The sequence below is a fragment of the Athene noctua genome, chromosome 13, assembly GCF_965140245.1.
Source record: "Athene noctua chromosome 13, bAthNoc1.hap1.1, whole genome shotgun sequence".
Classification (NCBI taxonomy): Eukaryota; Metazoa; Chordata; class Aves; order Strigiformes; family Strigidae; genus Athene; species Athene noctua.
The window spans coordinates 17,360,597-17,376,754 of NC_134049.1; the positions used below are offsets into that span (position 1 = coordinate 17,360,597).

General features: G+C 35.9%; 1 protein-coding gene across 5 annotated transcripts in view; it reads right to left on the minus strand.

Moving 5' to 3' along the window:
* The window catches only part of APBA2 (amyloid beta precursor protein binding family A member 2), a 106,830-nt gene that overhangs the window by 14,792 nt on the left and 75,880 nt on the right, over positions 1-16,158 (minus strand). For 4 of the 5 annotated variants that reach the window (XM_074916885.1, XM_074916884.1, XM_074916883.1 and 1 more), the window contains 5 exons: positions 15,007-15,043; positions 8,741-8,886; positions 7,388-7,423; positions 5,683-5,769; positions 123-308 (listed from right to left, as the gene is read on the minus strand). In XM_074916885.1, coding sequence (XP_074772986.1) covers positions 123-308; positions 5,683-5,769; positions 7,388-7,423; positions 8,741-8,886; positions 15,007-15,043 — 492 coding nt within the window. The remainder of the gene's footprint in view (positions 1-122; positions 309-5,682; positions 5,770-7,387; positions 7,424-8,740; positions 8,887-15,006; positions 15,044-16,158) is intronic. The other variant, XM_074916887.1, reaches the window with a different exon arrangement.

Below are 16,158 nucleotides of genomic sequence, written 5' to 3' on the forward strand. Positions count from 1 at the left end.
ACCTGTAGCTTCAATCAGAAAAAATTACTGACAACAAAAATTCATTCAAGAAATTAGATGTAATTTCAGAGATTCTCTAAATGACATAGGTTGTTTAAATAAATTTAATTCCATTTACTTACATCCTCCGATTCAAAGACATGGCATATCATTTTGTACTGCTTCTTTCCTTCCTGGGCACCAGGTGTTGTTTCAATACAGTCTTGAGAAGCTGATCTTGGCATGCGTCGTCGTGCCATTAAAACCACAATGTTACCTATATCGGCAATATATGAGATTGTGCGCAGTGCATGATCCATCATTGTTTCCTACACAAAGCAAAAAGAAATAAAGTCATTCCTGATGCCTGCTGTTGTTCTACAAATGCTGTATCTTCCCTCTCATTGATGGCCTACTGCTTGAGAATGACAAAACCTACAGACACACTTCCTATGGCCCAGATCTGACATTCCCTACACAGTCAATGGGCCTGAACTCCAACTGAAGGCATAGTGGCTGTTTAAGAAATTGGCTTCAATGAAAGCGTTGCCTGAGCAAATGCAACATGGTTGCTACTGTAAAGCAAGAATGAAGTTCTATACTAATGTTTTATGGACATTTTCATGCTGTTGGAAAACTTTCTTTCCCTTTAGTATTCATTTTGCTGAATGAAGCAGATGCATTTCACAATAACAGAACAAGTGTTATGGAAGTTGTATCTATATATATGAGATGTTATAATTTTTTTTTAATTATGACCTATAATAACCATAATATCTAAGGTAACATTTTCTGATACACAGCAAAACAATACTTAATTCCTTTGTAAAGAGCTATGAAGGCAGTATGTCACCTCCTCCGTAGACGGAATTTTTAATACTTTATTCTGGCTACCTACATAGATCAGTTTGGAGTGAAATGATCTGGTGAATGGGCTCACCATCAAAATCCTGTTCTGGTCAGTGTCATTAGGCTGCCAGTTTGGTTGTGCTAGGAGAACTCGGCTCCAGAGCTGCTGCCTGTGAGAATGATTTTAAGTGGAAACCTGTCCAAGCTTCATCCTAATGAACATTTCTTACGTAAGAGCACATGAAGAGTACTAAATATAAAAAGCCTCTATCTCAAAACCCTGAAGCCTGCATCCTTTTAATTACTTTAGCCTTTTAAACTCTTATTTTACTTTCTGCTATTTCTGCTACTTTCAACTGTTTTTCTCACAGGAATATATCATTATTCAGTGGCTTTGATTACATATTGAGTTGCCTTAGACACGCAAAAACTGAGTGCATATTTGTAGCCAGAAAAGAGTATGTTGTCACTAAACTTGTTTTATTTCAGATACTACTGTTTTATCTTTTGTTTCCATCTCCAGTTCATGCTTCTATCAATTGTTTCTTATATAAAAGAGGAAAGAAGTCCCAGAAGGAAGAATCTTCAAGGACATTTTAATACAGTTTCTGTGCACCGCTAAGTATGAATGTGTAGTAAGTTTTATTACTTCTGAACTCAGCATTAAGTATGAATAAATTAATGTGGCTCAACAGCTAGAGGTCTCATTTTCATTAAAAGGTTTCTATATGTAAAATGATGTTGTTTTAATAAAACAATTATGTGACATTGCTACAGTGATTATTTCAAAGCATTTTGATATATTTAGGACTGCAAAGACAAACAATGATATACTACTTTACAGTGATGTTTTAGATAATTATTTGTACATTCACACAGGTTTTATTCAAGCTACTATATAAGCAACCTGATTTCTCCTTTAGGGTTTTTTTTAATAAAAATTTAAAAAGCCACAATTTTTCTAAGTTCACAGAAAGGTGTGTTGCTATGGAAGATGTTCCATAATGGTAAGAACCTTTTAGGTTTAAAATGAGAGTCTTGGGAATGCTCATGCAATCAAGTGATATGATTGACTGGACTGATTGACTGTACTTCCTTTAAGTGCCTTGAAAAGAATCACTATTACTGAAGTCTGTATAATTACAGAGGAAGAGAAATTCCTAGGGAAAAAAGACAACTTATGTTAGTAATGCTTATCTGGCAGATATTTTGACAATTAAGACAAAATATCAGAAAAAGCCTCCTAGCTCTAAGGATCTATAGAAACCAGAAAACAGTATTTTAAGGCAGTGATGATTTACAGTTTATCCTGAGGAAATATTCAAGGACTGTATGTTGTTTTTCACTACATGACTGTGTTGTCCCTCCTCACCCCCCTACTGCCCACATACCACCATCTGATTTGAGGTGCTTGTCCTCTGAACTTGGAGCAATCAGCCGTTGCTCCTTCTCAGCTTCAGTCAAAGCCAGACTCTACTTTGCCCTAATGTGAGTAAAACACCTGTGTCCTGTTACAGTGGTCACACGATGTGTGCAGCTCTTGTGTGACGAAGAGGAGACTGCAGGAGGCTCTGGAGAGGTAATTTCAATAGCAGGCTGCCAGAGTAATTAATTCAGCTCTCAGACATGGCCGGTGTGCTGCACTGAATCCAATCTGTTGTCATTGGTTGAACATCCCCATTTTAAGGCAAAAATCAGTCCAAATCCTATTTTTATGGGACATTTCAAACCTGAGTTCTATAGGTTTCTTAAACTGGATGCTGCCTACTTTAAAACTTTATGCTAGGTACTATTTTAATTAAGATAAAGCTTTCTATTGAAACAAAGGCCAAGAAAGTGCCTCCAAACCATGCTTTGTTAGCTATCATTTCTTTACATATTTTGTTGTTGTAGAGATGAACTGTTCTCTTCTTCAAGAAACAGAAAAGGCCCATCTGAAAATTCCTTCTTTCTGGGGTCATTGGTCAGTTTGGAGGGTTTTCCAGACTTTCATTTATTGCTCAAACTGGAAGCAAGCAGAAGTATAATAGTTTTATTGATCAGACTAGCTGAGGATGTCCCCTTCCCCCACCTCCCCGAGCAGCTGAAAATATCCACCAAATTCTGCCTGAACTGGAATAAAAAAATACTTATTACTGAATCAATTTGTTTCATTTTACTTTGTGATCTCTATTAGTTTTAAGTCAGTAAATTTCTTTCTGATGTCTAAAATACCTTTAGTTCTTGTCCAAGACTGAGGTTGTCCTTGCTGCTTTTGGCATCTGCTTGGATATATATGTGACTATTTCTAATGTGAGGAAAGACAAATTGACTACAGGCTTGTTGTTTGTTTGGAGTTCTTGTTTAACCGAGAAGGCCTTCTGGTTTTCTTTTTTTTTTTTTTTTCCTTTTGATTAATTTGCTAGTGGCTGTTCATAGGTATTAGAATATCACACATGAGCAGCATGAGGTCAGTTTTCATCTAAACTGAGATACCTTCCTTGCTGTGTCTGTAGTGGCAGGGTTTCCCTTGATACCTGATCTTCCAAAAAAACCTATAATGTGGTATGAGATAACACACAGTTCTCTTCATTTCTGTAAGCAGCTATATCCTTTATATAAACAGCTAGGTATTAATTTACCATTAGTTGAACAAATCTCTAAGGCCTAAGAGAGAAAGATTGTTCTTCAAGTTGACAAGAGTAATTGTTTTAAGAATTTCAGTACAATTTAACTCAACAGAGAGGGAAAAATATAAAAAATTATTGTTTCTTAGGACCACTTGTCTTACTGAAGAGAATCACTACCCATAAAATTATTGTAATGATTCTTCTCAGGCTTGAAATAAAATGTTTTGTGCTTATCCCTAAACTATGAAAAGTTATGATGGTTAAGAGATGGTTGCAGGGGCTCAGGAGGATTTATAGCACTTCTGTCAGTATGGAAAAATATTTTATAATGGACATCTTTCAGGAGGATTCAGTAGTCTGCACAAAGTATTCTGTAAGGGTGTAATCATACATGCAGTGTACACAAGAGTGAATGGACTGGGAAAATGAATGCATTTAAGCTCATCTGCCAACGAAGTCCTTCTGTCCTTATCATCACACAGAAGTCACTCAAAGGTTTTTTGTATTTTCCCTTTGTAGGGGTGAAAGCAGTCACTCCCTCACTCCCTCCCACCTTTTTCCTGTCTAATGCAATTACAATCAGGAATAAGGCAAATAATATATAGTGACTGTAAACATGTCTTTCCTTTTGACTTACTTGTGACTTGAATTTTTCCTTTCTCAGTCCATATTCCATTCCACTCTGTTTTCCATTACCATTATCTTATTTTCACCCTCTCGCCTCTTTTGTTACTTTCCTATTAACCTCTCCATCTCTGCCTATCTGCTTCTCTATTCTTTCCCTCATCCCTTGTCCAGTCCCATCCACTCCATCCTTGCTATTCCTGTATTTGTCCTTAGAAATTCAGCCTCTCTCTTGGCCTTTTTCAAAACCCCTGTTCTATCTTGTGCTGTCCACATTCCCCTTTCTCAGAATCACCCTTCTTTTCTAAGGAACTTTTAGAGTCCTGTTTGTTGTCCCTTTTGAAACACAAACACCTGAAGGAGGAAAATCTAAGCATTTTTTCAAGCTTTCAAGTGATGTAGTCCTGTGGGAGTGTGCATTAGAGAGCCTAATGAGTCAGGTGATTTTATGGAACCAGTCATCTACCAGAGGCTCCGCACATACACATTTGTGACCTCTATATCTTTCTCTGGTAGTTCTCCCAGTTGCTTCACTTCCAGCTTCTCTTCACCGAAAGAGCAAGAAGATGGGAGAGACTGCTGTGATATTTCTGCTGATTTTGTGCACTGACTGCAAGCCCATAAGGCTGCAGCACAGGGAACAATATAGCTCTCACACAGGCAGGCATGTGGCCAAACGTAAGGTTGCTTCTACCACATATACTAAACAGGTGGTCAGCTTGGGCTGAATGTATTCAGTAACTAAATGCAGAAGCAACTAAAAAATGGCAGGGGTGCGATTTGCTAGTGTTCCTGAGGGCAACAGAATCACCAGAGCTGGCTCTGTTCCAACATGGCAATACACCTTACCCGTGCTACTCAGCATTTTGAACCCTGCTGCATGTCATTTTTTAACGGAGAATTTTACATTGTAAATCAGCTTCTACCTCATGTGAACTATACAATGCTACAGATGGATTAAAACATGGATGGCACACTGCAGAAATAGGTTTTATATAATTGATAAAGCCATGAAAGAACAGATTGTCTCTGCCAGCTGCCACACCAGCTGAAACAAACCTATGGTGATTACACCCGTCAGGAAATTCACTAGCACTGAAAAATATTACCAAGCCAAAAATGCAAAGGCATGCCAACAGCAATGCTAAAAAGTCATGGGAATAAGTCATGGGAATAATCATTATTAATTTACCTTAGGCAAAGAGGATGGTAGCTCAGATGTGATTTATGGAAAAATAGGTGGTTAAATGTTAAAAATGGCAAGATATGAATAGCTTAATCAAAGTAGCAAATTACTTCCCTGTTAGACTGTAAATTTGGGTACTGAAACTGTTTTAGAGAAACAGCATACATGCACTCTGAAAGACTTTTGAATCTTCTCCTAAATTGAATTATAGACCTCAGCAACATGCAGACATTTTCCAATACACCAAACAAGCAAAACTGTTGTCAGTATTGCTATATTGGCAAATGTGAGTGTTAACAATAGGAGATCTAACACTGCTCTTTCTGAATATTCTCACAATAGTGAATTTATCAAATTTAGTAAAGTTACCTACTAACAGTATAAGAGCTCAGTCTAACTCAACATTATTCTTGAAGAATTTTAATCATAACTTACCTGTGTGTCTGCATTTAAAACTTTGATTCTCTGTGTGGAGATGAACAGATCCACTTCAGTCAAGGCCTGGGAATCTCCCTCTGAAGTCTAAAAGACAGATGCTTTGTTACAAGGGGAATTTTAATTTCCTTTTTAGAATGACAGATTCACTGATCACTTCAAGCATAATGTGATGTGAGGCAATCACACTGTTAAACCACTACAAAGACGGCTATTCAAAGGTGTTTCTAAATACATGCAAAGAATGCATTTATTGCATGGAAAGAGTGAAGCATACTCTGATTTTGTGGGTAAGAGTGAATTTTCAGAGCCCATGGGACTGACAGCTCATGTACTAAAATTTGCTATTTATAGCCAGAACAGGAGAAAGAGTATGCCCGTTTCTTCCCCACTGTCTCATCAATGCACTTCAGTACTTGAGGCACCAGAATTGAGAAAGTAGGGGAATTCAGAAAGTGACTTACCCCCCATCAGCTGCTTAGCCCTTGCCATCTTCACCAAAAAAAGTGCAAACTGGTGCTCAGTACTGTGGTTGGGTGGGTTTTAGGAGTTTTTTAGATTTTTAGTTTAGTTTCTTCCTAGAAAATAAAGAACTGAGTACTGAACTAATATTTCTTCATATTACAGAAAGCCATCAGCTGACTTTCAGATCTCAACTTCTGAGCACTGCTCAGTAGGAAATCAGTTCCATAACCCATGAGAAAACATGGTCACGGAGCAAGGAGGATTACAGTGTAATGCCTAAGTGTGAGTCCTGGCTCTGTCCACGTGCGAAACAGGAGAGAAAGTGGCAAAGCAGCTGCTACCTCTCACTGAAGCATCACCCAAGAGCTCACCTAATACTATGAGTTCCAGCAGGAATCTATTTATTCCTCCAGGCTACTTGTTCACAGTGCACTATTGCAACTGGTATTTAGCAGCACCCATGTTAGCAGTCGCAGATTAAAATAGCCACAGGCCGTATCACCCTGTGCTAAAGGCAGGCATCAGTCTGCAGGTCAGAGACTAGTTCTTTGATGGAACAGTGCAAGGAAGAATGATGTATTTGCTGCTCTTTTCTATAGTTATAAAGGCTTAGCTATGCCTATAATTCATTCAGATTTTTTTTTTTTTTTTAATTAAATCTCATCCAGAAAAATACAAAGCAAGCACATACTCTGGCAGAGGTTACTTGCATTGCTTTCATCTAAAACCATCACAAAGAGCAAGGCTAAGTTTAGTGATTATTTTTGTCAGCTGTATTTAGTTAACTGTAATATAGTTTTTAACTGAGTGAAATGTCTCCTCTATGAATTGTTCCAGCTACTACCTGCTAAATTGATTTTATTTGTTTTTAAATATTAACAATAATTTAATAAATATACAGTAAGTCACAGACAGAGGAAATACATCTTACTGGTTTGTTTAGTAAAACAAAAATAAGCATTACATTTTTTAAAATGTCCCTGATAACATTGGCTGTATATCTGGACTAAACAAATCAGAGGTATTCAACAGAAGAAGAGCAGAAGACAGGCACTCCAGCAAATGAATAATGAAGAAAATGAATTAATTTTATTCCATCCAGTGTTCTACTACCTAACAAAGAAGAAACCAAAATGACAGATTTATGAGAACCCATAATGAAAGACACAACACTCCATGGAGAACAAGTACAACAAAAATGTAAGTAAACATTAGCATTCAAGAAAAACAGTTTACACACCGCTTTTTTCTTGATTTTAGCCGCCTTTTGCATCCTCTGAAGAGTAGCATAAAAAAAGAATGCAGACAGATGTATACACAAAGTAAGAGAAAAGACAGTGTGGGAAGTCAGGGAAAACTTCTGAATATGAATCCAGACTTAAAAATTTGGGAGCAGTGGGAGAATGATGTGCAAGAGAGAAAGAATTGTTTATATCAAGCATAATTGGATTTAATGGTATTATGCATGTTGTTGATTACAAAAAAATTGGTACCAAAGAGTGTTGCCTGTTAAAGCTGCTCATAACATTTATAATGCTAAATATACAGCAGTCTAAAATGACAGTACATGCACTATTTTAAAGCCAAGGTTTTCTATCCATATTACATCTACATGTAATTGTTAAACAAAATGTAACTCAGGCTCATTTCCATGACTGTCTGAAGTAGTCATGTATTCCTGACAAATTAGGATTGCTATTAATACACGAAACAGTTTTTAGGAAGTTAATTGCAATCAATGATTACTTACTGCTTGAGACAATACAGTATGCTACATAGAAATTCAAGGGTTTGGAAAGTTTAAAGAACTGGACCTTTCTTGCTTTTATTTTGTTTCTAAATGCCAAATCAATCATCAGTCGTGACAATCTCTTGTGAAATACATTATTTTTCCCCAACCAGTTTCCTTCAAAAACATGCAATTTTTACCAATTAAATATTTTGTTAACTAAGCACATAATTTTTCTATTAGCATTTATATCTACCTCTTTCTAACCATGTGTTTATTCAGATGAGGTATTTACAGCCGATCCACAAAAAAACTGGAAAAGCAAAATCTCCTATTTGAATTATTAACCAAAAAAAGCAATTTTTTTTAATGCAACTTTATGAAGCAGTCTATGGTACATTATTTACACAGAAATTGTTCACTGTAAATAACACCAAATCCAAACGCAATAGTAATGAATCTTCTTGTCCTAAAAAAATAATAATTCAATATATTGAGAGTAATCTTCACAATTTGTAGTAAGTTGTAGGAATTAATGACATAAGAGGAAAAACACAGTTAAAAAAATATCCTGTGCTTTGACAACAAAATATTTCTCAATTGCAATCTGGAATTTAATAATTGAATTCTTCATACAGCTTCCAAACAATTTTGAATAGACTCTAGAATAATTTATATTTTGCTCCTCAGAGATGCTGTATGTATTTTCAAATTAAGCACTGGAAACTAATGGCATTTACAGTACTAGATGTACACTCACATAAGTGTACTTCAGAATAGGTTTGAAGCTACAGAGCCTGTACTGTTTAGAGACCAACTGTCAAAGGATCAGAGAGTATTCTACAAACCATAAAAATCCCCTACCTTAACACGGCTCACTGCCTCTTGGGCCTGCATCATTCTTATGTTTTTGGAAGGGTTGCGCTCAGAAAGGAGCTGTGTAGAGCCCAGGTAATTGGCTGCAAAGATGATCCCATCAATGAGGTCTTCAGGTTCACAAGGTCCTGGAACTGATACGAGACATTTACAGTTACTGCCTTTCAAAAGAGGATGGAGAGATGAGAAATTGAATAAAGGATATTGAAGCTTCAACAACCTTTTTAATACATCTTCTAATATGAAACAGGTGAAAAAAATCGAGTGCAAAATAAATTATGTTTTTTCCCTATTTTTTTTTTTTTAAATTTATTACCAAACATACAGTATTTAAAACTGTATAATGGTTTGACTGTGGAATTGTAGTCGACAATCATTGGAAAATTCTTGCGGTGCTGCACTGATAAACACATTGGAATTATTTGCAAGTTTCAGAAATGCTGATAGGTTTCTTTATCATAACTTTCTTACTATTAATATGTATGACTATTGCAGTGCACAGATTTGTGTTTCCACATTTGTTTGACATGTTTGTAGAAGTACACAGGCCCCAGACATTATCTCTGTCAGAAATGCTGATGAACAATAGGCACAAAGGTGAACTTTGCTTCAGCAGAAGTCCACCAAGAAACTTAACAGCTAAGAAAGTTTAGGAAACAAGAAAAGTAGGCATCTTGATGCTGTTTAGTCATGTGTAAGGCCTGAATTCAGACTTATAGAAAAATACAGTTCCCAGGCTGGTACAGACTGTATAAAATGAGAGCTGGGGAAACATGCTTCAGTGCAGGAGTTCAAGAAAATGTTCACGGTCTAATCAATAGCATCTGCATAGCAGATCACACAGCCTTTTCCTCTGAAAACAGGGAATTCACACAAGGCAGTTATGGAGAAGGAGCGCATGGAAAGAGTATGAAAAATTTCATGTTAAAAAAAGAGGAAAATACTGGAACATAAAAACATCTTGATATTGATATAAATTTTACCATTAGTTCAACAAAATTCAATTCGTTCAAAAAAAATATTATATTAATACTATTAATTACATTAATAGTTAGTATTAATTACATAGTAACTTTGGTGAGATTCTAACATTAAGTTGTATTTTGCAAGTTGTTTATTTCCAAGGATGAAAAAGAGGGGGAAGGAAGAACAGAACGAAGGGTAGTATTTATATCATAATGGGACTATGCTCATCATCCTCATTATTCAGCTGTTAAACTTTACATCTGACTTGATTAGATTAACAGTAAAGAACAGTCATTCCAGAGTTTGGCTGAAATCTCTCAACAGTGAATATTTTCTGTTCTTCAACAGTTTTATAAAAGAAATTTGCTTTGAGCTGTATCAACTTGCCAAGCTGCTAACACATTTTTTTTTTAAGTATATCAATCTCATGAGCGAGAAGAAAAATGACACTGAAAGGAGATGTTAATTTTTAAAAAAGGTTTTCTTGTGCAGTTGATTAGTTCAATTTATTTATAATCAATTGAATGTGGAAGATTAATACGTGGAGAAGGAAAAATATATAGCATGTTATGCTGATGGAATTTACTGAAATAGTGGTTCGCATATATATCTCTCAATGAGTGTTCCTATCCTTCTTTTTCCCATTCTAATTTAGAAAAAGTCTTCCAACAGAAAATAAACCTGATTAAAAGAAGAGACTTTCTTCTTCTTCTTCTTCAAGCAATCTTGCTGATACTTATACTTTCATGAAGACTTCACATTTGCCTGCCGGAAATCACAACTCCCAGCAAAAAAACCCACAGTCTTTGTAATTCAGTAATCAAAGTATATAAACACATATATATATTTATACCAGTCCTACAGTCTTCAGAGACCTGATATTAACTAGCAATGCTCATGCAAGATGGAGCTATTTGTTTTGCTAGCAAACACTGTAGATTCAAGCTTCGAGATTATTATATACCATAGGAGGACACATTTTGCTTTAGATCACATCTGTACAAATCCTGTAATGGTTTGGATCTTCATTACAACTCAGAATAGAATTCTGTGGAATTTAAAATTCTCAAAGTATTGCCAAAGAATAAAAATATACCATGGCAATCTCCACTGAAAGTGTGAAAACCCTCAATTAAATACTTGGAAAGCTACTAATTTTAAAACTCTTCATGAAGGCCAAGCCTTTCAACACCTCAAAAAATGATCCTTGTTCCTGCAGCAATAATTCATTGAATGAAATCAAAGAAAATGAAAATTCCACAAAAACTTAATTTACTGTATCTCTGTTCCTCTTTGCTTAAATATTTGCACCATTACATTTTTCAGCAAAGAGATGATGTATTTTATATGGTACCTCTTCCGATGCTGTCATTCATACATCTTTTCAGGCCTAAATCTTACTCTTACACATACATCTGTACTTCTTTCAGCATGCAACAAAATATTAATGTTGCATCCTACTGACATCTTGTTTCAAGTGTAGCAAATAAGGAAATTAATTAAATATGTGACTTTAATGTCAAGTTAGCAAAACTTCATTAGATACCTGCAGTAACATACTCATTCAAAATTAAAGTGGCTTTAATTTTGTTTTCCTTCATTCACTTCAGGCTAAGTAAATCAGGCTAAATTGAATCAAGGCTGCTTTAACTCTGAGATACGCTTACCCACATAATGCTTAAATCAGTTTAACTAACCTCCTTTAGTAGTTAATTTAGATTAATTTTCTTGTAATATTTTGTGTTTCCAAAGACAAATAAAATTGCAATTCTTGGTACAAATTCTAATACAGTCATTACTGTATGAAGCAAAGACCAAAAGTCTAAGAGTCTGCAGGATTTGTCAACAAAAAGAAGATGTGCTGGTTATTTAAAACATATCAGTCCCTTAATCTACTTTGTTTCCATCTCAAAAGCTCTGGCTGAACTCAGGAAAGCTTGTTTTCTTTTTAATTATTTTCAAGAATGTCATATTTGGCCTACTTCTGGTCATATCAGTGCTTTGTACATCTTTGAGCAAGACATTTTTGTCTTGATTTCCAAGTCATTGATAGGCTACATCAACGGCACTTTCCTTTTAAAGACGTGTTCAGAGATCTAGTTTTACATATACACTGCTAGCATCTCCTAGCATTAAACAGTAATCCCCACCATATTTTAGGGGTCTGTGAAATTAATGAGTGTTACAAAGGAAACAGTAAATTCTTCTCATGTCTTAAGCTGTTTGGTGACAGCAACGGTGTTTTTAACTAATTTGTCTGAAAAAGTTCTTGAACATGGAAATAACCTAGAGTTTTAAGCAATTTCATAATCCTAATTTTATTTATTTGGATTCTTTAAAGATTTTTTCTGTTTTTCTGTTTTGACATGGTTTCATCACCTCTTCATAGCATTGGAAAGTGATTTTTTGCAGAATCATTGTACTAGCAACAAATTCTGCAACAGGATGTATAAAACAACAGCGTGCATAAAATTCTTAAAGCAACAGCTAATACAGGGAAAAAAACAACCAACCAAACAACCCACCAAGAAGCAAACAAACAAATAAAAGACAAAAAAGGCACGTGGGGCAGAAACCATTTCTAGCATACATTTCCCATCATGAGGGCAATAAGCAATTCTCAGGTAAAAAAAGACATCTGTTTGAAGGATGGCACGGGATTGAAAATTGCCAGGGTCAAATTGGTTATCTGAGTGTTTTCTTCCCTTATCTCTGACTGCTTTAAATATAAAAATGCAGGCTTGGCTGAGGCCCTAGCTCATCAGAGCACTTTAGCATGCCCTTGAGTGTAAGCATGTGTAAGACTTACTGATGAGGAAGGGAAGAAGAAAGAAAGAGATTTGAAATTTGAACATTAGCTTGATGTGAGCAAAGATTGACATTTTCTGTTGAGGATTGTTGCTTAAACATTAGATAACTATCAGATAACTATTTCTGAAAAATACAACTAAATTCCCTGGTTTTCTTCTGATCCGTTAATGCAACAAGTATAAATGTATTTCTAGACTATGTAGACCACGTCTAAACTTTTTAAAATTACCTTTTGTTTTCATAAAATAAGAAAAAAAATATTCAATAATTCAACATAACTGAATTTAATAATCTGTTAGAACATATATTTATATTTACCTAAATCATGTGTAAACCAAGGATTCAGACAGTATTTAGAGACAAAGCACTTTCAACTTCCTGCTGAGAACCATCATACTCCATGAAGTCACTGAGACCTTAGGGTGTGTGGCACTGTAGCAGATTTTGCATAAGGAGTAAATGGACACAGGGCATATATCACCTTCTAGAACTGCTATCTACAAATTCCATTTTGGGCTGATTTCTTCATCATGATTGTTACTGTGTAAGGGAATGAGATTTATGGTAATAGGATAAATACAGAGAGCAAAAAAGTCAGAACCCCTGAACATGGAACTAATTCTACTGAAACAATTTTAATAGCAAAAGGACACATTTCCAATATTTTTTGTGCCTGTTATCTGATTTGGTTTTATGTCCACTTGGCATATGTAAAATATTATGAATTAATAGAGATATAGATATAGCTACTGTAGTTAAGGAGTCATGCTGAAAGTCAAGTGGCTGAAGAGTTGAATGTGAATATAACCAGAATATGGTTGTGGTATCGCGATTAAAGCTCTGGGAAGAACAAGGAGTGCTAGCTGGCAGAATCTTTTCTTATGTGCAGTAGGGTCCTGTTCCTTTTGGGACTCTACATACAAATTAATAATAAAAGCTGTTTTTCTTTGAATTCAGAGGGCAGTCATGTTGGCTATTATGAGCTCCTAGTGAGCTACATATTTATTTGTATTAGAAAATGCCATATAATACCTGCAACAGAAAAAGCCTAATAGATAGCTTATCCTCACATACTGTGCAACTACAGGAAAAAAATCAGAGAAAGCAAAATGATTGAACTTAAAAAAAGATATTATGCTATCTAAAAGAATATATTGACCCCTTTCCAACAGAGTAGTGGGCTGATTGGCAAGGAAAGAAAAAGACATAACCCTTTTATCCCAATAAAATTAAAATGTGCAGTTGTATCTGCAAGCGCTGTGAGGGGTGAATTTTCTAGTCTGTTTTAAAGCTCTACTCATGCTGGCCTCCCTTTATAGTTGTCCACTGTACAGTCGGTACAAGCTTCTTACAAAGTATCAGCTTGCTTTATTGTCTCCACCACCTTTGGGGAATGCATTTAATTTACCTTTATTTAGGGCCTGTTAGCCAGTACATGCCAAGTGTTACGAGTAATTTCCTTCAGATGTCAATCTGTGTCAAAAGGCCAACCTCTGAACTTTCCATTTGCTCTAGCTCTACAAGGAAATTACTAAAACCAGAAGTTGTTAGTCAAGCTGTTGAGATCAGGGAATAGAAGAAAAATATGTTGGACATTCTAATATTATTCTAAATCATGTCAATTTTCCCTGAGTCGAGAATGGCATTAGTAATCAAGTTTTTTAACATTCATTTATGGTTTCCATTGTGGGGAAAAGTGTGTTCATGGCAGTTCTAAGGGGTCAGATCCTTAGAAGTTTCCTACTGTCTTTTCTTACTTTACAGTGCAGACATTTCCTTTGCAGGAAGAGTTGTATGCATTGTCCCCATACAAACTTCTTCAGCTGTCTGTGAATCAGAGAATGATAATGTTTTTCAGTATAACCTCATTTTATCTCTATCTACCCTCTTGTGTTAATAAATTGACTTACTCTTCTCCAAACCAAAAATACATAATAGCAGTACAAAGGAATTGAAGAAACACATAAAAGCATGGATCTCCTAAACAGAGGATTAGATTACCAATTTTTTGTCAGATCAGGAAAAGCTTTCAATTTGTGCCGACAACTGAGTTTCCCAGAATCTCAGTTCTGGGAAATCACATCAAAGTGACATGATTTGGGCATCACATCAAAGTTATACAGGGACTACTCTGAACAGTTAAATGACTCCTTCCTCTGCACAAGGCCATACAGAACACAGTGCTCTTCATAAATTTCTACCATGCTAGGGCTCACTGTTACCACCTTTTTTATCCCCTTCCAGGTTTGTAGCTGTCTCCATCTTCACTGTAACCCTTCTGAGAGCGCTATCTGCTCCTCCTTTTTATCACCACCACACTCCCATTGCCACAGGGGGGGTGAAAATGTTAAATACTTAAAACTTTTCAGCTGTGTTCTCTTGGGTTTGACTGGGTTTTAGAACTGTGATCTTTAAAATATGTTAAAGCATTTGCTTCCATTTTATCCTACTTTAACCTTGGATGATGTAAAACTTACCATCAACAAAACTTGGAAATGAAGACACTTTCTTTGTCTGTTGAGAAATAAAAATGATACAGCTGTAACAAAATCATTATCACAAACTGAAACGAATTCATATTATGTTTAAACAGCTGACCATTGTTTTTAAAAAATCAAATTTCTCTGTACAACTTCTGCCACTATTTAGCCCAGTGAAACACATTTAATCACAGTAATTAATCCAACCTAACTGTTACATAATGCTGTTTACCTGGAATCTCAAAGCATTTTAAGCAGGTCTTGCCACACAAAAATATAAGGGAGAGTAGGGGGGGAAGAACATGAAAATGACCTAGGAAGTTAGCTGCCAAATTAGCCATACAAACCAGCAATTCCCAGTCCATTAGTTTGTCTGCTAGATCACATTTCCTATTAATGATATCCCAAATTTCCAATTAAGAACGTTTAACAATATTTTACAAAGCAAGATTCTGGGTCTGTGAATAAAAAGAACTGTCCCTGACTGCAAAGTACATAGCATTACACTTAATCCAAGCAGGGGCCACAACAGTGCTCTTTTTATGCTACTGTCTCTATTCTCAATAAAGAGATATAGTCCTTCCATTTGCTTGTCTTTTGCCAGCCTCCTCAGGCATTCCCATTTCTGGGAAAGAGGCTGATTTCTCCATTATGGGAAAAGGCTTTAGAAATATGCCTCTTCATTAATGCAACAGGCTACAGGCTAAATATGGTACATGTTTTTGAGATAACAGACTTCTGCTTTAAGTCTGAATTTCATTTCATTGTGTCTAGCCTCAAGCATAACCCCATTCTGCATTCTTAGATGTCTTCTTTGTGCCAGTCTTCAGTGACAAGAGCAGGTCTGCCTATCAGTCTGTCTTTTTCACAGCTGACTGAGCCAGGACACATCTTACCACAGAGGCCACTCAGAAAGATGTGAATCATTTGAGTCCTCAGCACTGAATGATGTGCTTGATATTAGGGGTTATTCAAAGAGAATTATTCCTATGGGAATTAAGCAGTCCTTTGGTTTCAGAGACTGACACGGCGGGGGGGAGTGGGGGTGGAGGGCGGAAGCCAATTTCTTTTTGATGCTACTTTTGCTCTCCAATAATCCAAAAAGAAAATTGTGGAGTGTTCTCACTCTTCTGTATGTCATCAGAAAAT